This window comes from Podarcis liolepis (assembly GCF_965112155.1).
Source record: "Podarcis liolepis genome assembly, chromosome: 1".
Classification (NCBI taxonomy): Eukaryota; Metazoa; Chordata; class Lepidosauria; order Squamata; family Lacertidae; genus Podarcis; species Podarcis liolepis.
In genome coordinates, this window is record NC_139554.1 from 15763929 (window position 1) to 15788944 (window position 25016).

Sequence of the window (25016 nt, forward strand, 5' to 3'; positions counted from 1 at the left end):
AAGTTTAGCCAGCTTAGCCTCTTCATACACTGAGCTTCTCAGATAGACCGGGGAAGAACAATGCCTCGATTACCTAGTCTCTTCCAAAGAGAGCTAAGCCTGCTGGACAGCTTACTCTATGGTTTTAACCCCTTCATACGTTCATTAGACTTAAGCATGTTGGTTATATGAGGCTGGTTATCCCATAATTTGTTTATGTCTTCTGGACCTCTGCTTTGGGGTCAGGTTGTTCCTGACCCTGGTCTGAAAGATTTGGATTACGAATGCTAATATTGTGAAGGGGTAGGGTGGAAAGAGCTTGTTCAAAGACCTGTGACGGCACTTGCGGTACTAACATCAAAGAGCTGCTCATCACCTCAGAAACACAATACACACCTCAAGCTTCCTGGATTGGGGATTTGGCAGGCAGGCAATTTTAACAGAATTTAAACTGCATTAAATTTGTGCTTAATTATCACTCAATGTCACAGTAAACTCCCAAAGTGGGAGCTCCCTCCAGCAGCACTTCATTAGGTGTTATTGGATAAATTCATCCATCTGTCACTTAAGAATTAAAAAAAAAATGATTGCAAAAATTATGAAAGGGGTTCTGTCAAAAAGGAACACAAGGGCACGGGAAACATACGTGCTTCCAGAATTCAGCATTTGAAAGACAGTCCATGCAATGGTCTGCTGATTTATGCATTACATTATATTTATAGTCTACGTTTCCTCCAAGGAGCTCCAGGAAGTGAAAACGGTTCTCCCAACCCACTTTCCTCTTCACAACACACCTGAGCAGAGGTCTGTTATACTGAGAGGTATTAATTGATTCAAGGTCACCCAACGAGTTGCACGACAAAGTGGGGATTTAAGCCTGGGTCTAACCCCAGGCCCAGTCTGGCAAAGGAAGTTAGGTCATTTATTTGTCTAGCTTAGTACTGCTGACATAGATCAGATACAGCTCCCCGATGTCTCAGAGTCTTTCCCAACCATGTGCCATGGACGCAGAGGAGCATCGGCTGGGGAACCTCCAAGGGAAAAAGCCCGAGAGCCTGGGGATTTGTGGTGGGATGACAATGAGTGGTCTGAAGGAGAAGACTGGGGAGGAGGAGGTGTCGTAAGCTGAAGAGGCAACAGGATTTAGTGAGCTGGGAGAGTCTGTGGCAGAGAGCAGTCCGGACTTGGAGGTAGAAGCAGAGGCTGGAAAGGAGTGGGGCCAAGAGGCAGAGATGAGTCCGGCTGGGGAGGAAGCCAGGATGGCTCCCCCTCCTGCTGAGATGAGCTTCCTCACCCCACCCGACACGAAGAAGCTTCCTCATCCCTGCACAATGCCACACTGGCACATTGCTTCATGACCCACAGCAATGCACGTTATGCGCAAAAATGGGGTTGCAGCCTTTGTCCTTTCGCTGCTTACGTGCTGCTCCCTGTAATGTGTGCAAGCTTTCACTCACACAGGTATAATGACTCACATGGTTATGTCCCTTGCAAGCCCCTGCACCCTTAACAGAACAGTGTGTCTAGCGTGGGTTGCAACCACTGCAAGGCTTGTGGCGGTACTCAAGTGGCCTTCTCAGTGGTGGCCCTCAGAATTTAGAACGCCCTCCTTGGGGAAGCACAACAGTTCCTTTCATTGCTGGGCTTCAGGTGCCAGCCAAAGGCTTATTTATTCAACTAGCCTTTGGGGAACCTAGTTACCCAGGGACCTAATCTTCATGCGTGTTCAACTTTAGTTTTGGAAGGTTGAGTTTTTAAGACATTAATGGTGTCGTGAATCAGTTTGTGTTGATGGGCGTGCTGCTCTGGGCTGCCAATTGGGTGGAAGATTGGTTTTTAAAAAATAAATCAAAACAAACAAACAATATGGCGGAAATTGGATAATCTATCAGCAGCTGCACCAGACTGCAGGAAGTACATCGTTGTATGCAACGCAGATTAAATGTCATCCGTGCTGTTACTGTCTCCACAGTGAAGAAGTGTTTAATCTGCCCTACTACAACTAAGGAACTGTTCTTTAAGCGGGGAGACCTCTAGTAGTAGAAGGTTGAGGATTGTTTCCTTGACAGGTGATTTGTCTGTCTGGTTGGTTACTTCCACCATGGGGTAATTATTATCAATTGCACCATGGAGGAATCCAACAGCCTACGTGTTGTGACCATGCACCAAGACAAAACTCTGCATGGAGCAACTATTAGATAAGGTCAGCAAATTTCGTTCATGGTGCAAGAAAAACAGTTCAAATGCAACCAGTACAACCGTGGGTGGGCAAAGGATTGCCTCGGATATTCATCTGTACAGACACTAGTCTTAGCAATTTAGTAATCACGCTGGCCTCTCAAAGCCATTATGAGGTTGAGATAAAAGCAAGAACATCAGTGGTGGACACCGACCACTGCCTGCTCCAATGCAACCCCAATTTACAGATGTCTCTGGTCCTCATGACAAGCAGATGAAGTTTGAAAACAGGGTGAGAAGGTGCTGAATGAAAGAACACAGTAAAGATGGCATCCAGATTAAAGCAATGGTGCCAAGTTCCCAGTTGCAGAGCTTCCTCTGAACAGTAGATTAGTTTGCCACACGCACTCCTAACGTACAATTTAGCTATGGGCTTCCAGCTGATGATTTAATTCCCATCATCTTCAATGCTGAATGTATTGTTGACAGGTGCCTTTGGCACTAATCAAGATAGCAGCCACGTACGATGTGGCAGTCTTGGAGTTTGTAGAATGATGTTTGCCCCCAAGACGTCAAGGGATGTGTCACAATTTGCATCCAGCCCTGCTCCAGTTCGAGCAAATAAGATGATCGTTTTGTGCCATCCGGTTGCCAAGAGCAGTGATGTTTTACTGGGCCAAGGAAGCATTTTAAAAAAACAGCTGTCTTAGGCTGCCGTGCTACAATTTAAAGAGAAGGAATATATAATCTCCCCTCTTCCAAACTCCTCCAGGGAATTTTGGTATCAAAACATTGTTATTCACTCAGATGTTTTAAAATTTTATATTTAATGCAGCTCGGCGAAAGGGTGAACTGGACGCCTGCCCATCGCATTGCTGTCTATTCTTTTGCAGCTTTAACGTAATTGCTTATTCTACATAATCCTGAGTCTGATTAACCACAAAAGTGACTTAATAGATTGTATGAGATTAAGGTACAAAAGTACAACGTTCCAACTGTGACAAATTTCTGCGATAAGCAGTGATAAAGGGCTTCTTAAAATTTAGCATCACCAACACTCCCCGACAAGACAGCTATATATGTGGCAAAGCCGTGCACCTAGGTGGTCTCTCAAACACTTATAGCCCACCAACCATAAAAGGGAGGTCCACAAGGGGCGTGAGAATCTTCCTGTTTCTGATGTGTGTCTGCCTGGTGGCGAGGAGAATGAGAGAGTCCAGTGGCCGGTAGGCTGCACTTAGCTGGATAAACCGAGATGGACCAGCCCGATTCACTGAGGAAAGCTTTCCTTCCCATGAATCTCCCAACTCGCAAGCTAGAATCCTGAACACTCAAAGAAAGTTGTACTGGACACAGATGTTTTTACATGGTTCTGGCTCAAGTTTCAGATTGCAGTTCTAGCTGCTACATGTCCTTGATTACACACATGACAACACAGGTGGCATGCATAGCATGGGGGAAGACCAGTGCTTTTTTTCTGGGGGGACGCATACTCCTAAACATTTTGTGAATCTAACGGGAGAAGAAACAAAGATTTTTAAATGTTTCGTTTCTTCTCTAGCACATTGAATCGTCAGTTCCGTTGCTGCCCCCGATGGCGGCCTCATTTCCTGTCACTGTGTTTCCTGAGTCTCAGACGGAAGTGAGCGTTTAATGTGTGAAGTAGGAGTTGGAATCTAGCATGGTGATTGGTCAGTTTCATTGTTACCACCCCCGATGGTGGCCTCATTTCCTTTCCCAGTGTCTCCTGAGTTTCCGACGGAAGTGAGCGTTTAATGTGTGAAGCAGTGTGGAATGTGGATGTGTGGTGTTTTTCTGATGAAAGTTTGGCCTCGTTGAGGGGCAGTATATGAGTAGGAAGGTGTTAGTGCATACAACCTCATGCCAATGTGGAAGTTACTGTGAGCTGTCAGCTGTGTAATATGAGGCAATGCATGTTCTTTGTACTTTTGTCCATTTACTGCATTTATTTTTCCCCATTTGAACTATAAAATGGTGATTTTCTTGAGTCAAAATGAGAGTACTCCTAAATGTTGGTTTTTTTAAAGGAAAAAAGCACTGGGGAAGGCTTTCTTCACCTCTCTCATCACACTAGAAGTCATGGACATCCTAGTGAAGCTGAATATTGGAAGATTAAGAACAGATAAAATAAAGGGCTTTTCTCGGTCAGGGTGGGGGAAGCTGTGAAACTCCCAGAAGTTCCTCAACTACACATACCATCAGCCACAGCAAACATGACCCAACAGCCAAGGACGTTGGGAGTTGCAGTTCAGCAACATGTGAAGGGCTAAAGATAACTTAGGATAGAGAGGTGAGCCAAGTTAATAGAAAATGACCCCAACAGCAAGCAAACAGTTGAGGCTAAAAGAATCAGGGAAGCACAAACTTCTAGAACACACTTGTAACTAACCTGTGTTTTCATATTACCTCCCACATAAGCTAAGGCAGTTAGAACTGAATCCTTACTTTAAAAAAACAACAACACCTAGATGAAGAAAGCACAAACTACTTAGGATTGTTTTAAGCAATTCCACAGGATATTTCCCCCTCCCTACCTTAAATGTACTAAAGCATTATTAGGGAAAATACCTCTTTTTTGTTCTCCTTGTTTTGTTCAACCTCAATATCGATAGGGTTGGTTCCATTTGCTTCTTCTATTTCATCCTCACTAGAAAACAAAAGAGGAAGAAAATGCCACATTATTTTTCAGTAAACACCAGACAGATCACTTTAAAGAAAAGACGGTGTGCAGGTTTTAATACAACAAAATATAATCAAAAAGAGAATGCAAGAATCTTATAAGGAACATCCAGGGGAGATGCTCAAACTAAGGAAACAATCACACTATCACCTAAATAAGTATTAATGTGACCTGTATTTAGAGAGACAGGTCATTCTTATATTTTAAGAGACCATCTCACAAGAACTACTGAAGTAGACACAGGCTTTTTTTTTTTTTTTTTTGCGTGCGAGCCACCAATCCATTACATGTTAGAAGAACTATAACAAAAGCCACTTCACTGAAAGGTCTACAGCACTTGCGATTACTTATACCTGACACCAAGTTTCCAAACCTTAGAAGCAAGTAGCTGCTTTTAAGCTGCTTCCTTTTATTTGTTTTAAATCATTATATATTATGGTTTGGGATTATCTGCTTTGTAAGCTGCCATGGCAGTTTCATATTATGTCTTTTTGGAAGGGGAGCAATAAATACATAAAAAATAGCCCTGAACCCTTTGCGTTTGTTTTTGTTTTTTTTTTTTTAATTCATGGGTCATATCCATCATTGCTGCTCCAATAGTGCAGCACACTTCTGCTTGAACAACAGAATCTTTCCCACCTCTCCCCCATCAGCCCTCTGCAAAATCAACCCAAGAAGGTTGACTCACACTCCAGGCAAAGTCTAAGACAGGGGTCTGCAACCCGCGGCTCCGGAGCCGCATGTGGCTCTTTTACACCTTTGCCGCGGCTCCGGGATGGATACTAGCGAGGGGAGGAGGCGCATTGTGCGCCCTGAGACTCCCCACTGTGGCGGGCGCTGTACTGGCTGTGACGTCGCATGGGGGCGGTGCGTGCGTTAGTCACGCACCGTCCTGACGTCACCTTCCCGCCCGCTGTCAGATCGCGGCTCCGGAGATATATTTGTTTTAAATGTCGCAATGGTTTTGCGGCTCCCAGGTTTTTTTTCCTTCGGAAACGGGTCCAAGTGGCTCTTTTTGTCTTAAAGGTTGCAGACCCCTGGTCTAAGAGCACATGGGAGAGGATAAGAAGGGGAAGTTCCCATGGAACTCTGTGTGTGCAGTGTTGGTGACAACCTCATTTTAGCCCAAGCCCAGATGGAGCAAACCAACTGGCAGAGGATCCTATGCACGAGAACATGAAAGCAGCCTGCTGCATCAAGCCACTGGTCTATGTAGTCCAGCATCCTGTTTTCACAGTGGCCAACCCGATGCCTGTGGGAAACTAAGGAGGGCATGATACACAGAAGCAACAGTCTCCCCTCCTGCGGTTTCCAGCAACTGGTATTCAGAAGCATTGCTTCCTTCAACTGTGGGGGCAGAGCCTAGCCATCGCATGCCGGTGAGTTCCAGTGTTATGAGACAGCGAGAGAAACCTTTCTCTATCCACTTCCTCCATGCCATGTGCTGTGGTCTAAACCACTGAGCCTCTTGGGCTTGCCGATCAGAAGGTCGGCGGTTCGAATCTGAGCAACGGGGTGAGCTCCCATTGCTCTGTCCCAGCTCCTGCCACCCTAGCAGTTCAAAAGCACACCAGTGCAAGGAGATAACAACAACAACAACAACAAATAAAAATAATAATTTTATTTATACCCCGCCCTCCCCAGCCAAGACTGGGCTCAGGGCAGCTAACACCAGATATAAAAACAATTGATTAAAATACAACTTAAAAACAAGATTAAAATACAACATTAAGATGCAGCCTCATTTCAGTAGAAACTCAAATCAAAAACTTTTGTGGGATCAAAATGTCAAATCTTCACCAAGGCCAACTATCCAGATTGGTCCTACGTGGGCCAGAAAAAAGCCAGGGAAGTCCCCAAATAAGAGTTCCATCACAGAAGGAGAAAGGAAAAAAGAAAGAGGGGAAGGGGATCAAGTTGATTTCAAGCCAAAGGCCAGGCAGAACAACTCTGTCTTACAGGCCCTGCGGAAATAAATCAGATCCCGCTGGGCCCTGGGACTCATGAGACAGAGTGTTCCACCAGGCCGGAGCCAGTGTTGAAAAGGCCCTGGCTCTGGTTGAAGCTAATCTAACTTCCTTAGGGCCCGGGACCTCTAGGGTGTTGCTGTTTATGGACCTTGAGGCTCTCTGCGGAGAGGGGGTCCCGTAGGTATGAGGGTCCTAGGCCGTGAAGGGCTTTAAAGGTCAAAACCTTTAAATAAATAGGTATCGCTCTGTGGGGAGGTAAACGGCATTTCCGTGCGCTCTGGCTTCTGTCATGGTGTTCCGTTGCACCAGAAGCGGCTTAGTCATGCTGGCCACATGACCCGGAAAACTGTCTGTGGACAAATGCCAGCTCCCTCGGTCTGAAAGCGAGATGAGCGCCACGACCCCAGAGTCGCCTTTGACTGGACTCTAACCATCCAGGGGTCCTTTACCTTTAACCATGCCATGCTTTATTTTACAAACTTCTATCATGTTTCCTGCCTTGTCCTCTAAACTAAAAAGTCTGAAATGCTGCAACTTTACTTTGTGAGGGAGTTGCTCCATTTCCCTGATCATTTTGGTAGCCCTTTTCCAAAGCTTTTCCAACTCTGCAATATCCTTTTCCAGGCTAGGAGACCGGAACTGTACACAATACTCCAGTTGCACCATAGATTTGTACAACAGCATTATGATACCAGCAGTTTTATTTTCAATTCTTTTCCTGATTATTCCCAGTACGGAAATGGCCTTTTCCAGAAGCAATTTCCACTGAGTTCAATGGGCCTTACTCCCAGGTAAGTGAATATAGGGTTGCAGCCCAAACAGGGCTGCACACAGATTTTCTTGTTTGCTAAATCATACGGTATCTTTCTTTTCTTTTTTTTAAAAAAGGAAGGAAGGAACCACAGGTGACAGATTTTTCCCTGCCAGGCACAAAACAGCATATGCTCTGCAATCTGTGTACGTGTTTGTTTTAATTCCTGGCTGAGTGAAAACGCGTTCTTGTCAATAACAAAAGAATAAACTACGGACATCAAACTGGAACAATATTGATTGTCATGGAACAGGCAGAATAAGGGCGTTGGGGAAAACCAATCAATCATTTTATTTGTATGCCGCCTTTCTAAAGTTAAAACCATACTCAAGGTGACTTGCAACATGTGAAAAATTACATGGCTACAAACATAGCAGAAGTAGTCCTAAGCAATAAACAAAACATAAAAGGTACACAGCCAAATCAAACAATTTCCACACAAATCCTAAGATCCAAAATAAAGATACAGTGGACGCTTGGGTTGCGAACGTGATCCGTGCGGGATGCACATTTGCAACCCGCAGCGTTTGCAAGCCACAGCGGCGCGCCTGCGCACGCGCGGATTGCAATTTGGCACGTCTGCGCAAACGTGACTGCCGAAACCCGGAAGTAACCCGTTCTGGTTCTTCCGGGTTTCAGCGGTCCGTAACCCAAAAAAAAAGAAATGCAACCTGAAGCATCTGTAACCCAAGGTATGACTGTACATAAAATTAACAGCAACAACAGCAACACACACCTCTGCAACAAAACACCTTAAACAATACTGCGGCCCAAGGGTCTGTCCAGCAGCTTCAGCTTTTGTAGCTGGAGTCAGTCCGGGCCCTGCCCTCCCAGGCCAGGTGGGAAAAGGAATGTAAGATCTTGCAAGCACTCACAGCCCTAAGAGATTCCTTTAGATCTTTAACCAATCCCACACCAAAGTATCAAGGTGCCTAATAATGACTTTAAATAAACCCTCCCCAGTTAATAAAACAAAAATATATTAGCAAAGTATTTCAAAGTCATCTGTCACCACTATCTACAATACCAGCCATGCAGGCAAATATTTTATATTCAGGGATATATGTGTGATAGTTAACATTAGCCATACTCAAGAGTAGACCCATCGAAATCAATGAACTTGTATCCATTGATTTCAATGGGCCTTATCACCCTATGAAAGTACCCCACACTGGGTGGGATATAAATAAGAAAATTATTATTACTACTATTAATTATTATTTTATTTTTATTACTGTCAGTGATAAGCTGTCAAACGGGGCCTGCAGACTCCGTGGATTTTTTTGTTTGTTTGTTTATATTCGCTTACATGCTGCTTAATCAACAGAAACCTCTAAGCAGTTTATATAAAATAATATAAAATATACAAGGAAATAATACATAAAATGAAAGTTCGTTCAGTTCAGCTATGGGGGAAGTAAGCCCAGGCGGAGATCTACTATAAAACTAATTAAGCTTAAGCTTCCAGGCCCCTAATCCCGGGGGGCCCCCAGAAGCGACTTTAGTCCATATTGCTTTAAAAAATGGGTCTAGTAGATTAGTTTTTTTGTTGTATATATTTAAACAGTCCCAAAGTCTTAGAGTCAGTGGCTCAGATGCTGTAAAGTTGGAGTGTCGTGGTAAATTGGCTGTTTTGCTGAAGAGTGCTTTAATTCTTTAGGCATATTGTCTGTAGAAAATGACATTTTCGTCTGAAATTGTATGTGCATGTTGTTAGAAAAACCAGAAAAAAATAGTATTTTGTAAAACGTGCTTCATGTAAAACGAGATGATCCAGCACAGCAATTCTAATCAAAATCTGAGATGTAGTAGTAATTATTTTATTTTTTTAATGTGGTGATCTGTCGTGGAACAACCCCATTGAAGAAGATAACAGTGGTTACCGAGACTTCATTGCTGGTTGTGATGGGCTCAAACTTCAGAAACCCTGAAATGTAGGTCCTCCACTGAGTAAGACTAATTTGTACCAAGACTAAGGACAACTGCTGTCTCACGTGCATAATCAAAGAAATGCAGCCACAAGAACTAGAGGAAGCAGGGTACCCAGCCAGGTTCCACCTATCTCAGTACTATTTAGGCTGACCAGTAGTGGCCCACCACAATTTCTTCCCATCCCTACCTGGAGATGCCAGGAATCAAACCTTCTGCTTGAACCTGGAGTTGTCAGGGATTGAACTCTTTCCCCTTCTGGAGCTCAGCAAGAAAGGGATGGAGCAAAGGCTGGGAGGGCTTGTCGGAGGGAAAAAGAAGCCCCAATCTGTCTCATGGATCACCTACTGAGCAAAGGGAAGAGGCAATGGCAGAATGCCACCAGGTGTGTTCCAGGGGAAGGTGGGCTGGAGTCGGAGGCCAGCGATTTGTGGGGAACTGCACCGGCCAGGAGGCAAGAGTCGGAGGCAGAGGAAGCTTCCGAGCTGGAGGGTGGAGCTCAGGATGGGTTGGAAGAAGCGGAGGAAGAGGCAGGTCAAGCAACTGAAGAGCCAAGTGCTTCCCCACCCTCTCCTGCACCACTGTCTCCCAGAACCAGGAGCGGAGTGAAAAGGGAGGAGCAGAGGCGGCTTCCACGCAGGCTCAGTCTCCGGCTGCATGCGTGCAGCCCGCCGAGGGATGGTACACAAGCTAGAGGAGGGGAATGGTCCCCTGCTGCTGCAACTGCTTCATAAGAGTGCAGACCTGGGAATAACTGCCTAGATTGGTTTGTGTAGGTACCCAGAGCTGTAGAAGCATCTATAAGTGTTATCTTTGAGAACAAGGAGAAAGGCACCGCAACTCAGAGGCAGAGTTCATGCTTTGCATGCAGGATGGACCTGGCGTCCATCCCTGGCATCCACAGTTAAAAAGACCAGGAAGCACGCGATGGGAAAGATCCTGTTTGAAAGCCTTGAGTCAGGCTAGACCAGGCTTCCTCAACCTCGGACCTCCAGATGTTTTTGGCCTACAATTCCCATGATCCCTAGCTAGCAGGACCAGTGGCCAGGGATGATGGGAAATGTAGTCTCAAAACATCTGGAGGGCCAAGGTTGAGGAAGCCTGGGCTAGACAATACTGGGTTAGATCAGGCACAGGGAATCCGTAGTCCTCTGTGTTGTTGGACTGCAATTCCAATAACCTCCGACCCCTGACTATGTTGGAAGCTGGAGTCTGAGAACATCTGGAGGGACATCTCTCTGGCTTCTTGGACGAATAGCCCCAACCCGGCACAGAGCAGCTTCCCATGGGTCTAACTGCTGCTTTAATATGCAAGCTATATCATAGCAATTACTTTGAAAGAGAGAGATTAATATGCACTGTTTATAAAGTGCCTCAACTGCTAGGCACTGCACAGTTAATTATTTTGAAATAAACAAACCCAGCCTGCAGGCTTGCTATCTTAAAAAAAGAAAAGAAAAAAAGACAACACCATGTGGAAAAGGGACACAAGCAAGGGAACATAAAAGGAAAGGAGGACATGTCTAGCAACAAGCTGTTAACCAGAACTGCAGTTTTGTCTCCAGAATACGCCTCCCTCTCGATTTCCAGGTTGAACTGGGAGGGTTGGCTACACTTGTGAACCTCCCAGGGGTGGGCCAGAGGGCAGGGGTTTCTCAAAAATGTGGCCTATGGACCACCAGTGAGTCTGCAAATTTTGCTCAGGTTGTCCACGGTGCGCCTGTGGATTTGTGGCTGACTACAGGAGACGGCACTTCCGTTGCATTAAAACAGTGATATTGATTTTTAATTTGTGTCTGCATTGCTTCATTTATTGTTATTTTATTGTGTTACAATCTGCACTCTACGTAATACGGTAAAATATAAACGGTAAAAGCAGCAATGAAATTACAATTAAAACCAGACAGCACCTTGTAGAGCACATTACAATTGCTACAATGGGCATGAAAAGCCATTCAGAGGTCTGCCAAGACCCTCGACAATTTTCAAGTGGTCCGCGGGGGCAACAATTATGGGAACCACTGACGAAGGGCAACATCAGTCCTGAGCACGATGGATCACTGATCTAACCTATCAGGTTTTGATCCTTCAATAATTCCAATCAGACGCTGGACCACCGTTCACAGAGATGCTCACCTGTGACTTAGCATTGCTGTACAGGATGCTTCCTTCCCGTGTAGGAAGGACAGACAACAGCGAGGAACTTATTGGCTCCACTTTTAATATATGCGTAGGCTTCAGATCCAATGAAACTGGCACACCTTTCCAACAACCCATGAAATTAAAAAAAGCTATTGCAGAAGCCCATATGACATACATTGCTGTTTTCTTTCCTAAACCCTTTTAGAATTCCTTCCACGGAGCCCGGACTTTGCACCTGTTTACTGCGGAACACTTCTGTTATTATTTTCTGACTCTGTCGTTTTCACAAATCGAGGCAAAAATAATTTTAATAACCCAAGGCAGGAATTGTTGAGGGGGCACCGATTCAGGCAACCTTAACTAATGTGCTATCTTGCAAACACACCATCGCTTGTACAAGCTTTCTAATATGTTGTATACAATTAAATGAAGAGAACGACACACACACACATCTCCTCCCCTGTTTCTCTCTCACACTTTATGAATCTGTTGCTACCGTTTGGCTAGGCAAACTTAACTTCAAATCTGTGCAGACAGCAACTGTGCAGGGTTTCAGACAGGGGTTTGTGCAAGTCAGGGATTATTGAACTTGGAACCTTTGGCATGCAATGTAGATGCTTGACCACACAGCTACAGCCCCTTCCCCAAATGGGAAGGGCAAGCTGCTTTTTCAGAGTCACACGACTGAGTCCGTCTAGATCAGCACCATCTAAGTCAGTGGTTGACAGGAGCAGTAAATCACACTAAGCAAGCTGGAGTTAACTCTTCATTAGCAAAACAGGATCTGCGCAGGGGTGTCAGGCCTAATGAGCACAACTACTCATCTCCAGAAGGTCTTGCCCTGTGAAACAGTTGCTGAGACTGAGTCCCCACCTCTCCACAGCTGCTCAAATCCCCTCCTCTCCAGGGCTTTTTCCAAGCAATCAGAGACTGCACCTCCATGAAGTCAACCTCTCCTCTACCCTTTTCATGCCTCCTCTGGTTCTGGGAGACCAGTGGGAAGGGGAGCTTGTTGCAGCAGGAGAGGGAGACACTTGTTCCTCTTCACCAATCAGACTCATCCCTGCCTCTTATCCTTCCTCCTCCCCTGCTTCAGCTTCTGACTCTGATGCTAGACTTCTCTCTACCATGGACTTTCCCAACTCGCTAAGCCCTGTTACTTCTTCAGCTTTGGACACCTCCTCCTCCCAGCCTTCTCCCTCTGACCACTCATTGTCATCCCACCACCAACCCCTGGGCTCTGAGCCTTCTTCCCTTGGGAGTTCCACAGCTGGCTCCTCCCACCATTCATCTGCGCCCAACCAGCCCATGACATCAGTAGACAACATGGTGCCTTTCTGATGCTGCTGGACTACATCTACCATCATCCCTTGCAACTAGCCATGAGGGCTGATGGGATTTGGGAGCCCAACTACCTCTGGGCGGCACCACATTGCCTGCCTCTGTCCTACAACGATTGACAGCGTCTCCCCAGGGCTTCAGTCATAGGTCTCTTCCAGCCCTACTTGGGAGATGCCAGGGATTGAATCTGAGACCTACAAAGCAGACGCTGGACCACAGAGATCTATCGCCTTCCTTTTTATTCTCTCTTAACTGTGGAAAGATCGTCGCTGGCGATAATAAACTGAAGTGGCGGATAAAATTACGTTCGCTGCATGTGTTTTTATTGTTCTGCTTTATTGAACGCAGCAGCCCTGGGAATATTTATACAAAAGGGCAACGTACAAACTAACAAACGAAATAAAACGTAATGTGTGAAGGGGGCTACCTGGGTGGCTTTTTATTTCCCAGTGCACCTGCTTAAGGCGGAGGAAGAATGCATGTATTTGCTTCTGACTCCACCTTTGTGTCTTGCATTTGTTGGATAATACAATACCTTTGACTCTCAAGAATTCCCAGGCCAGCAAGCAATAGAAGCACAGTAACAAAAATATAAAGTATGCAGTGCAAGAAAGTCACACACACACACACACACACACACACACGCAGCGTACACATGCACACACACAAACAATTGAGAACAATAACCGCAGCCCTACTCAACCATTTTAAAAGATGAAATTCAGGAAGTTCACTTAAAAGCCTGGAAAAATAAAAGAAGACCTTCGCCTTGCACCTAAGTGACATGGGTGTAGACACCAGGTGAGTGAAGTCTTTACGTTAAAGACCTAGATGGACTAACGGCGTGACTCAAAATAAGCCAGCTTCTTGAGTTCCTAGCAATTTTCCGATTACTATTTTGCTTGCTCTGGTTCCAGTGTTAAGAGGAAGGCATGTTGGAAAATCATGCAAAGCAAGTCTACTACACATGCCTGCTCCCTTCAGTTTAGTTGCAATAGTTGTAAGTCATTGGTGTTGATGAAAGCAAACACCAACCCAGGGCTCAGGAATGTTTCTATTCTGCATTCACTCATGTTGTGCAAATGTTCCCTTCAGCGTTTGCAACCAGGCACCCGCAGGCTATATATTTTTTTGGTCACATACATTCAGATACTGGCTTGTTTACTGAAATTGGATTGGTGCTTTTCTTTAAAAAAGAAAAAAGGAGGCACCAGTTGCAGTGCTGCTTGCTGTCTAGAGATCAAGCCAAAAACACTTTTTGCTCACAAGCTTATCTCAGTGATGAAATTAATACAGTTGCACCCAGCTTTCCCAAGTTTAGTTCAAGGTGGATCACAATTAAGAAACCAAGCACAATTTAAACCTGCAGTTTATCTATTCCTGTTTTTTTTTAAAAAAAATATTCACACAAAATATACATATGCTAGCTTGGTCCCTTTCCTAAATTGTAAGAGCGGAATCACCATCTCCATAGCAACAGGCTCTCATGACTATTTTGAATCAATATTCCTGCACTGCAAGAGCACTGAATTAATGCAAAATCTAGGCTCAGGCACATCTTTGTGGAGTTTTCCCAGGGTCCAAAGGTATGGGGGGAAAATACCTTGTAAATCAGATTAAGAACACGTGCTGGTCTCAAGGAAAAAGCAGGATGGAGAGAAAGCAAAACCCAACAGGGGCAGGATGGAACTATTAAGCTATTTCCCCCTTTGGGACTATTTCCATTGCAAATTTTCTGCTTGCATGTCCTCAGAATAAGCCATTAAACACACACACCTAATAATAATAATAATAATAATAATAATAATAATAATAATAATAATGCTGTTGAATGCAAGCCTTTTAGCTGCAAAAGGAAACAAAGGGGGGAAATTAACAACGGCAATATGAATGCGATGTTTCCTTGCAAACATAGAAGGTGTGAAAGGAACAATCTGTGTCTGACCGGTCATCTCTCAACATACTTGCTGCGAAGCTGGTAGCCAGCTTGCTGGTTGCGAGAACACAGGAAACGATGGCTAGTTACACATCTCATTGAGACAGACGGAGACAGAAAGGTGCTGCATGAATGGGCAAAAGGTTCATTCATATGTTGGCTTATTAAGAACTGATTGGCTGTGTTTGAATGGCCCTGAGTTGTTGTTTTTAATGGCCTTAAGCTTTATAAACAGAGACACACAAATGACTTTTCCCCTTAATGCAAACCAACCCTGCCCCCGGGAACAGAATGCATGACTGGCTGACAGGGGGAGGAGAGGTGGGAATAAAAGCCCACAGCAAGGATCCCATTTACCAGAAAATCCAATTTCACAACAAGGAATTAACAGGGAAGCTGCATGTTCCTATAAGCAGGCTGGGCAGAGACCCTGGCAGGGACTGTCTATGTCATCACCCCATAAGACATGTCCAGTGTCCACTGGGCTCGTGAATCCTGGGGTAGTTATAAAGAAAGGTTCCTTGGGTAATTTAGGACTTTCCAGGAATGGTCTGCATTTGATCTCATGTAGCAGCAACTGATTAATAATTCTTGCAACTTGGTCAGATAGGCGCTATCTAAACAGCCAGTCCTAAAATGCCAGGCTCCACCCCTTTCACTGTGTCAATTTTAGTTTTATATATACGGCCAGATACAAATGGAAAAGCACAGAGATGGACAACACTTTCAATAGACTGCAAAATCCTGCTCTTTTCAGGGGGGAAACAAGAGCCTTGTTTGTGTGATAACTTCCAAAGGAAGCATTGCAGATCTGCAGCTGCAGAAACAGCAGAGAGCATCTTGGCACCTGACAGGCAAACAGGTTTATAAGGGCATGAGCTTTTAGGGACAGAGGCTACAGTGTCAGGTGCAGCCACAAAACTTAGGCCACGATAATTTTTTCATTCTTTAAGGAGAAATGGTGCTTTCTATGCAATGTCATAATCCTGCTCCAAGAGATCCAGCATGGACAGTGAACGGGGATGATGGAAGTTGCAGCCGCCATTTTGGTCACCTCTGCTATAATAGTAATAGTAATAATAATAATAATAATAATAATAATAATAATGTTATTTATACACTGCCCATCTGGCTGGGTTTCCCATGCCACTCTGGATGGCTTACAACATATCTAAAAACAGAATAAAAACATCAGTCCTTAAATACTTCCCTAAACAGGGCTGCCTGTTTGTTACATTTGTGTGAGATGCTCACACAGCATCAACACTGAATATTCCCACCATACAGCCCTATTTAGGGAAGTTTTTAATGTTTGATGCATTACTGTATTTTACTATTTTGTTGGAAGCCGCCCAGAGTGGCTGGGGAAGCCCAGCCACATGGGCGGGGTATAAATAATAAATTATTATTATTATTACCTTTGACTCCCAAATTGTGTGTGTTAAAAGGTATTTCTGTTCAAAGAACTCCAAACTGCCTGCATAATTCTGCACCAAACAAAACTGCGAAATATGCACCTCGAAGGGCCCTTGTTTCTAGATCCTATGTCTTCAAATCCTATCGGCAAGCTTACCTTTCTTCCCTCTCCCTTTTCTGCTTCCGAGCATGACGATCCATGACGCTCGTTTTGGTCCTCGTCTTTTTCCAGGAGTAGTAGAACTTCACCAGGCTTGCTATCGATTTGTCAGGAAGCTGCGGAAGACAGAATATTGGGAGCATTGAGACACCCTGCGTTACTCACACACCAGCTTCCAATCAGATAGCCAAGTTTGCCGAGGAAAACAGCCATGACCCATTGTGAGCAGAAGTTGGTAATTGTCGTGTTGCACAGGGCAAAATCTGGTTCTGGGATTGCTTGGGGATGAGCTAGCACTTGCCTGAACCGGCAGCAGCGCACAAAAGGCTGGTGCATGGGTTTTCTGGGAAATCCAAATGCGGGTGCCATTCCAGAAACCGAACACAACGCAACAGGCAAAGTGAGTGCATTATCACAGCCAATGACTTACGTATTGCTGGTCTTTGACCCACAGTTGGGTTGCACAGCGACCTAAAACGGGTCAAAATAGCAGCCCTGCTACCACTCAAACAAGTGTCAAAAATTAAGAAGTGGGTCCCCAAATGCATGTTGAGGACGACTAACTTAAAATCACAAAATAAAGAGGGACACATGGGCTTGGTTTGAGCATAACACCAAGCCACAGTTTGTTCAGCCCAGGTATTGCTTGTCTGAATGTGCAAAACCAGCCAAGCTTTGGAGAAGCAACCCATGGTTCAGGTGCTCAGGTGTGATGAGAAGCTTATGGTTTGTTGAACAAGCCGTGGTTAAAACAAACCATGGGTTAGCATTATATGTGAACACAGCCACCGAAAGGCAACAACTTGACGGTGCTTCAGTTGGTTGCTTCTTAATGATTCCTTTTATTTGGCCTTCAGTGGAGAGGCTGGTCTTATAACTTGCCTCACGTTCCATAACACAACACCTTCCTTTTCAAGTTTGCATGTTTTTCCCCCTCCCACCAACTTCTACCTGAGTTAGTCTTGCTTTATTTTCACTTAAACACTAATTACATTATCAGTTGTTCTGCATTTGCTGCTAGACAAGCCCAGCTTTAGAAAAAGCAATTTGCAATTAAAGAGCTGTCTCTCAATTGCATTTTTTCTTTTTCTTCCTTTTTAAAAAAGAATGTGCTTACAACCTGAAAGGGGGGCAATTTTGCATGACATTTCCTCCTCTCATAGAACCTTATGTCCTCTGAAAACCTGTTGATAATGGCTGAGTTTCATCCACTGGTTCTCATATTGTATGGAAGTGGTCTTGCTTTGGGGAGACCAAAGTTCCTCAGATCCTGAGGCAAGGCAAGTAATATTCTCTTCACCAGCCAAAAATGAATTATTATTATTATTATTATTATTATTATTATTATTATTATTATTATTACCCCACCCATCTGGCTAGGTTTCCCCAGCCACTCTGGGTGGCTCCCAGCAGAATATTATTAATAATATTAATAATAAAAAAACTATAGATGAGCTAAAGAGTATCCTTACTCACTTACAGTGGTACCTTGGGTTAAGAACTTAATTCGTTCCAGAGGTCTGTTCTTAACCTGAAACTGTTCTTAACCTGAGACACCACTTTAGTTAATGGGGCCTCCCGCTGATACTGTGCTGCCGCTGCGCAATTTCTGTTCTCATCCTGAAGCAAAGTTCTTAACCCGAAGTACTATTTCTGGGTTAGCAGAGTCTGTAACCTGAAGCGTCTGTAACCTGAAGCGTCTGTAACCCGAGGTACCACTGTACTTTGGATTTCTTGGTGTAATTTCTACCCTAGTTGCCTCCTTCATCCCAGCTGCTGATCTGATGGCTGCTTTTATAGTTTATTGCTTGGCTTTTAGAGTGAGGTGTTAAAAGGGATGAGAAAAGCCTGGTTGCAGGTTTGTGGGTGGGGAACCTCAGGCCTGGAGACATACTAGGACCCACGTACCTATAGGACAGCCTCTCCTGGTATGCCCCGCGGAGGACCTTAAGGTCCACAAATGACAACACTTTGGAGGTCCCAAGTCGCAAGGTGGTTAGATTGGTCTCAGCTAGGGCCAGGGCCTTTTCAGTACTGGCTCAAACTTGGTGGAATGCTCTGTCACAAGAGACTAGGGCTCTGTGGGACTTGACATCTTTCTGCAGGGCCTGCAAAACAGAGCTGTTCCGCCTGGCCTTTGGTTTGGACTCAGTCTGACCCTTATGTTTCCCTCCCCTTGCGGTTTTGATCTATGGGCTACTTTTAAAATGAGGCTGCATTTTAAACTGCATTTTAACCTGTATTTTAAATTGGGTTTTTTCTATTATGTTTTTATTGTAATTTTACTGGTGTTAGCCGCCCTGAGCCCGGCTCTGGCCGGGGACGGTGGGGTATAAATAATTTTTTTTTAATTATTATTATTACAAAATGTGGCCCTCCATACTTTTCCATCCGGCTCTCGTGACCCTCCCCAGGCCACACATGACATTACCAGTTTTTCTTTGCACCTTCACTGAGTACTTTTGCCTGGCTGAGGTGTGTTCCTCAAAGACTGGTTGTGGTTTTTTCCTTTTGTTTTTTTCCCCCCTGCTTGGCTCAGATGGAGGACAGAAAGTGTGGCATTCAAGGGCGTGAAAAATAGCCCACTATGAAAAGATAAAACTCACATTTGTTGCTCTGCCTACTCTTGCTCCTGGCCCCACCCACCCCTGGTACATGGCCTATGAAAGGATTTCCAGAACGGAACTGCCCTTCTTCTAGTTTTTTTTACGTGTCTGCTAGGTCACTAGTCTGTTAACACCAAGCTGCACTGCAAAGGCCACTGAATGATCTACTGTGGGAGAAAAGGCTGGCACTGGGTGCAGTGTATGGGTACAAAAGAGGGTGCAAGTATAAAAGACAGAAAGGCCAAGTGTCGGGCTTTTGCCAAAGTCAGCGAGTCAGTTTCACAACGCTTTAAAAAAGGGCCCTGACTGACTCCAGCTACAAAAGCTGAGGCCGCTAAACATACTCTTGGGTTGCGGTATTGTTTAGGACATCGTTTCCCAAACTTGGGTCTCCAGCTGTTTTGGGACTACAACACCCATCATCCCTAGCTAGCAAGACCAGTGGACAGGGATGATGGGAACTGTTAGTCCCAAAACAGCTAGAGACCCAGGTTTGGGAAACACTGGTTTAGGGGTTTTTGTTGGGGGATCTTGTTGCTGTAATTGGTATTAATTGTTTTTTGCATCTTTGTATTAAGGTAAAGGGACCCCTGACCATTAGGTCCAGTCGTGGCCGACTCTGGGGTTGCAGCGCTAATCTCGCTTTATTGGCCGAGGGAGCCGGCGTACAGATTCCGGGTCATGTGGCTAGCATGACTAAGCCGCTTCTGGCGAACCAGAGCAGCGCACGGAAACGCCGTTTACCTTCCTGCCAGAGCAGTACCTATTTATCTACTTGCACTTTGACGTGCTTTCGAACTGCTAGGTTGGCAGGAGCATGGACTGAGCAACGGGAGCTCACCCCATCACGGGGATTCGAACCGCCGACCTTCTGATTGGCAAGTCCTAAGCTCTGTGGTTTAACCCTTTATTGTCCCTTTATTATTTTATTTATTTATATAATAAATAAAATATAAAAATAAATATATAATAAATAAAATATATAATAAATATATAATAAATAATATATAAAAATAAATACAATAAATATTATATTTATTTATTATATTTATTATTAGATATAGTAATAATAATAATAATAATAATAATAATAATAATAATAATAATAATAATAATAATATATAAAAATTATTTATACCTCGCCTTCCCCAGTCAAGGCTGGGCTCAGGGCGGCTAACAACCAATAATAAAAAACAAGTTGAATGAATACAACTTAAAATGATCTTATGGAAACTGTCCCATTTGGCTGCATACTTTTCGATGTGCTTTATTTACTGTTTACAACTACTTTTGTTACGTTTGCAATTGTGTGAAACTTTTCATGTTGTAAGCCGCTCTGAGCGTGGTCTTAACTATGGAAAAGTGGCCAACAAATAAAATGAGGGTGATCATTTCCATCATTATGTTCTGATTTCCCAGTGCCGTTGCACCTCCAAAGGAATCCACCCAAAATTCCCTGCTCTCAAGCCATTCTGTCCATACTCTCTACTGGCTCCCTTCTGCCGGGAACTACCTTATAGCAAAGTGATACTAGGTCTCTCTTCCTTCTAAGTACGTCACAAAACCCATTATACATCCTTGAAGCCGTGGGTATAACGACTTTGCACTCATCTCCCGTTGAAAGGAAGCACTGAGACTGCACTCACTTTGCCACCTATCTGTCCACCCTTGGCATGTCTCTCCCACGGCTGAAATTTAGAGTGCAAGCTCCTCCTAAGTCACTTTTTGGCTCATGTTCCTGTGTAAAGTACCATACATACATGGCTGGTGCTATCTTGGTGACCTGAAGTGAGTAATTCTGCCATCGTCCTCATAACAGTACCAAATGCCACAAGAATGCACTTTTAAGCAGGCCCTGGAAAAGTCATTTCTTCCCAAGAACCTTTCAAGCACAGCAACCATATTTATGCCTCTGGAGTGGCTTGTTCATTTTTTGCTAGTTGCTGAAAATCAATAAGACTTCACATGGAGAAGAAAGCCCTGCATCTTGCTCACTGAAAGGTTGTCTTTGTTGGTTGAAATATGTAAAACTTGGTAGTCAAAGACCCTCAACTGTGAAACAATCAAAGGCGCAATTAATTACAGGCTTCTTTACATATTGACTCAGTTCAGACAAACCTCCAAATCATCATTCGAAGGATTCCTCCACTCATCTTACATACCTTTCTCCCACAGTATAAATCCTAACCGTCGTTTTCCATCAGTCAATAATGGCGAACGCTTCCTCTCTCTGAAGTGCTGCAGTTTAGTGCTAACCATAGTTTGTCATAATGTTCCAAATCAAGAAACCATGGCTTGAAGTCTGAAATGAGCTTGGAGAGCAAGAGCTATCCAGTTTGCAGATTTCGACATCATGGCAAACTATGGTTAAATGGGAAAGACAAAGCCACATAGGCAAAAGGATCGTGTGAGCTTGGGGCTCATTTCCAATGCTCCAAATCATGAAGCAGAGCCAGGGAACATGTGGCTGGGGCTAATGTGAGTTGCAAATCCGACAACAGGCCAGAGGTATCCGTACCACGAAGTCATTGTCCCCCCCACCCTACTCTACATCATTGGCTAAACGTCCACCTGTACGTTACCAGTAGGAGGTGGGAGAATTCAGTATGGGATTGCCATTCTGAGTAACAGGCCCACATCTAGCTCTGCCCCTTAGACAACAAAACATAATTACAGTGGTACCTCGGGTTAAGAACTTAATTCGTTCTGGAGGTCTGTTCTTTTTTAAAATATATATATATATATATATATTTATTAACAATTTCAACATATCAAAATATCAAAACATATCATATTCATTATTCCCCCCTTTTTTCCACCTCCCCATCAACCCCCCCCCCGAGACTTCCCTCAGCTCCTCTCTCTGATTTCTCCACACATATTATTCTCTGCATCTTATAAAATTGTATAAATCCTTGTATTATCTGTCTGCTATGTTAACAGTCAATAAATTTGTGTATGTTTATTCAAAACCTGCCAAGGAGTCCAATTCATTTTGTTGTCTTTTTAAGTAATTTGTAAAAAGTTCCCATTCTTCTTTGAATGGGAGGTCCGTTCTTAAGCTGAAACTGTTCTTAACCTGAGGTACCACTTTAGCTGATGGGACCTCCCGCTGCCGCCGCCGCACGATTTCTGTTCTCATCTTGAAGTAAAGTTTTTAACCCGAGGTACTATTTCTGGGTTAGCGGAGTCTGTAACCTGAAGCGTCTGTAACCCAAGATACCACTGTATTATTTTTAAGAACTGGTGGTAAAATAGTTAAAGAACAGGGATTAAGCTGGAAGACTTGGTGGGGCGGGGGAGGTACAGCTGTTACTTCTGCTAATTAACAGCACACAGCTTTTAGTGTGACCCGTAATCTCCAGTGAATATAAATATAAAACACTTCTGTTCTTTCTTTTTTTAAAAAAAAAAAAACCCCTCAAGGAAAAGCAAGAATGCAGAGATTTGGGAGAGAGGGAGTCACTTTTCTGCACGTTCTTTCTCCTAGTCGATAAAGCAAATTTATGCAAGAGCTGAGTTAAAATTAAAAACAGATACAATTAAAACAGATACAAAACACTCCTGAGCTTCTGTCATCTTAATTTGGTTCCACCCACAACTCCTATATAAACAGATCTAGCCTTAGAAACCTTGCTGTGATCTTTTTGTACGTGAATATTTTGATGGATGTGCTTTGGCAATCTGAAATCTCTTTCCAGGCCAAGAAAGGTGGATATGGGATTCCATATCACAATGTTGTCATCGCCGGTGTTTCACGGCAGTGGAAAAATAAAATCCCCTCGCTCCATACACCAGTATAAGGAGGGCCTGATCTCGCTCTCAGTCTATGAATTTGCTGCATATTACACGCAACAATAATAACCTGACCATTTAGACTGCCAGACCCTCCCATCTTTATGAGATTAGTGACTTACCAGTTGTAGGTAAATCTTCGTTTCGCGTGCGTGTGTGTGTGTGTGTGTACACAGCACTTTTCTTTTCTTGAAAAACTTACTCATGAATGTTAAAACCATCAAGGGCAAAGCAACAACAGAGGAATGGGGTGCACTTGAGTAGCCCTTTATGATATACGCAAATATTTATCTGACAAGTTCCCTGTCGGATCTGATTCTATTAGGATGAAACACTAGTCTCCATTTTAGAAGTATATCCCGGAGTGTTCATCTTATGTCCTTTAATTTGCATTCTCCACTGTGCTGCTTTAATGCAGCTGAGTAGAATCTCTCTTCCTCAGTAGTTGCTTTCGACATTTTGAAGGGTAGCTTTCATTCTTATCTCTGCATTTTTGCAACCTGTTTTTTGTTTGATTGTTTTTCTTACAGTATAAATGTAAAAAGGGGGAGTTCCCAAACACATCATCTTTTCCCCTGTTATAATCTCGTGCCCCAAGTCTCCAGCCCTCCTCCCTATCAGTGCTTCACACTTATCAATTGTGTAGTTCATGAACAAAGTGGGGGGAAATAAACACAAAGTCCAAAAACTCAAGCTCTTGCAACTCAGCCCTCCCGTCTCCCTCTAAAGATCCCTGCACCATCGTAGATGGTCAAAGCATCTTAGCTGGAAAATCTACTTGAGATCATCCAAACCCAACATGGATCGCAGCACCCGCGCTCACACCTTTGCACTCAGGCCTCAGTGAAGTCTCACCATTTGCTGAATCCGGTGAAATGTTTTTCCGTGGAAACTGAAAGCCTGCTCAAACAAGACTTTGTCTTCAACCGTCCATTCGTCTGGGAAGGGGGTGAAGTTGGGCAGGTCAGCCAGAGACTTCTCAATGTTGTGCTTGTGCCAAAATAGCATCCCCAGGGCCTGGAGGAAGGGAGAGAGAGGTAACATGGATAAATGCAACAAAATGTGGACCCACAACCAAAGGGAAACAACCGTCACCCAGGCAGTTTTCATGTAAAGACCAACACTTCTACCCTTGGTTTAAAAGACCAACACTTCTACCCTTGGTTTAGTTCCTAGGTTTTAGGGATTGGGCTGTGTTCAGATCCTTTCTGATAACCTTCTGGCAGGCTCACTGCTTTCTTACCATAAGGAGAACACAGATGTTCTGGAAGTGAAAAGCTGGCCTTGCATCCATTCCTTCCCAGTTGACTAAAGAGGCACACAGTCTCTGTTTCTGTCTGCCTCTCTCATACACACACACACACACACACAGAGAGAGAGAGAGAGAGAGAGACCACAACACATGCTAATCTTGAAACGATCCATTCAAAGCACAGTAAAGTCCCTGAGCAGTTTCCACAAGACTTCTAAAAGCTTTACACCACTTGGTATCTTTCTCGGAACTGAATTGATTTTGTTTACGTGCCGTTCTTTTAAGCTGTTTTCATATTTCTAACTGTTTTTTTATATATCCAATCATAGATTGTTGTTGTTTAGTCGTTTAGTTGTGTCCGACTCTTCGTGACCCCCTGGACCAGAGCACGCCAGGCACTCCTGTCTTCCACTGCCTCTCGCAGTTTGGTCAAACTCATGCTGGTAGCTTTGAGAACACTGTCCAACCATCTCGTCCTCTGTCATCCCCTTCTCCTTGTGCCCTCAATCTTTCCCAACATCAGGGTCTTTTCCAGGGAGTCTTCTCTTCTCATGAGGTGGCCAAAGTATTGGAGCCTCAGCTTCACGATCTGTCCTTCCAGTGAGCAATCCTAGATTAACTATTCCTGTATGATTTAAGATGTATTATATAATAAATTGCTTCGGGGGTGCCTTGTGGGAAGAAAGGAGGGGGCGGCTATTGGATTGTTTTTGTTTTTATTATGTATTTTGTGGTTTTATATCTTGATTTTATTCTGTGAACTGCTCTGAGACCTCCGGGTATAGGGCAGTATAATAATA

The 25016-nt window shown here is 44.0% G+C and overlaps 1 protein-coding gene across 2 annotated transcripts in view; it reads right to left on the bottom strand.

Annotated features, from left to right (window-relative positions):
• The window catches only part of RCOR1 (REST corepressor 1), a 143536-nt gene that overhangs the window by 27830 nt on the left and 90690 nt on the right, over positions 1–25016 (bottom strand). For both annotated transcript variants that reach the window (XM_083519156.1, XM_083519155.1), the window contains exons 5-7: positions 23820–23981; positions 16561–16679; positions 4747–4825 (exon numbers count right to left, since the gene is read on the bottom strand). In XM_083519156.1, coding sequence (XP_083375282.1) covers positions 4747–4825; positions 16561–16679; positions 23820–23981 — 360 coding nt within the window. The remainder of the gene's footprint in view (positions 1–4746; positions 4826–16560; positions 16680–23819; positions 23982–25016) is intronic.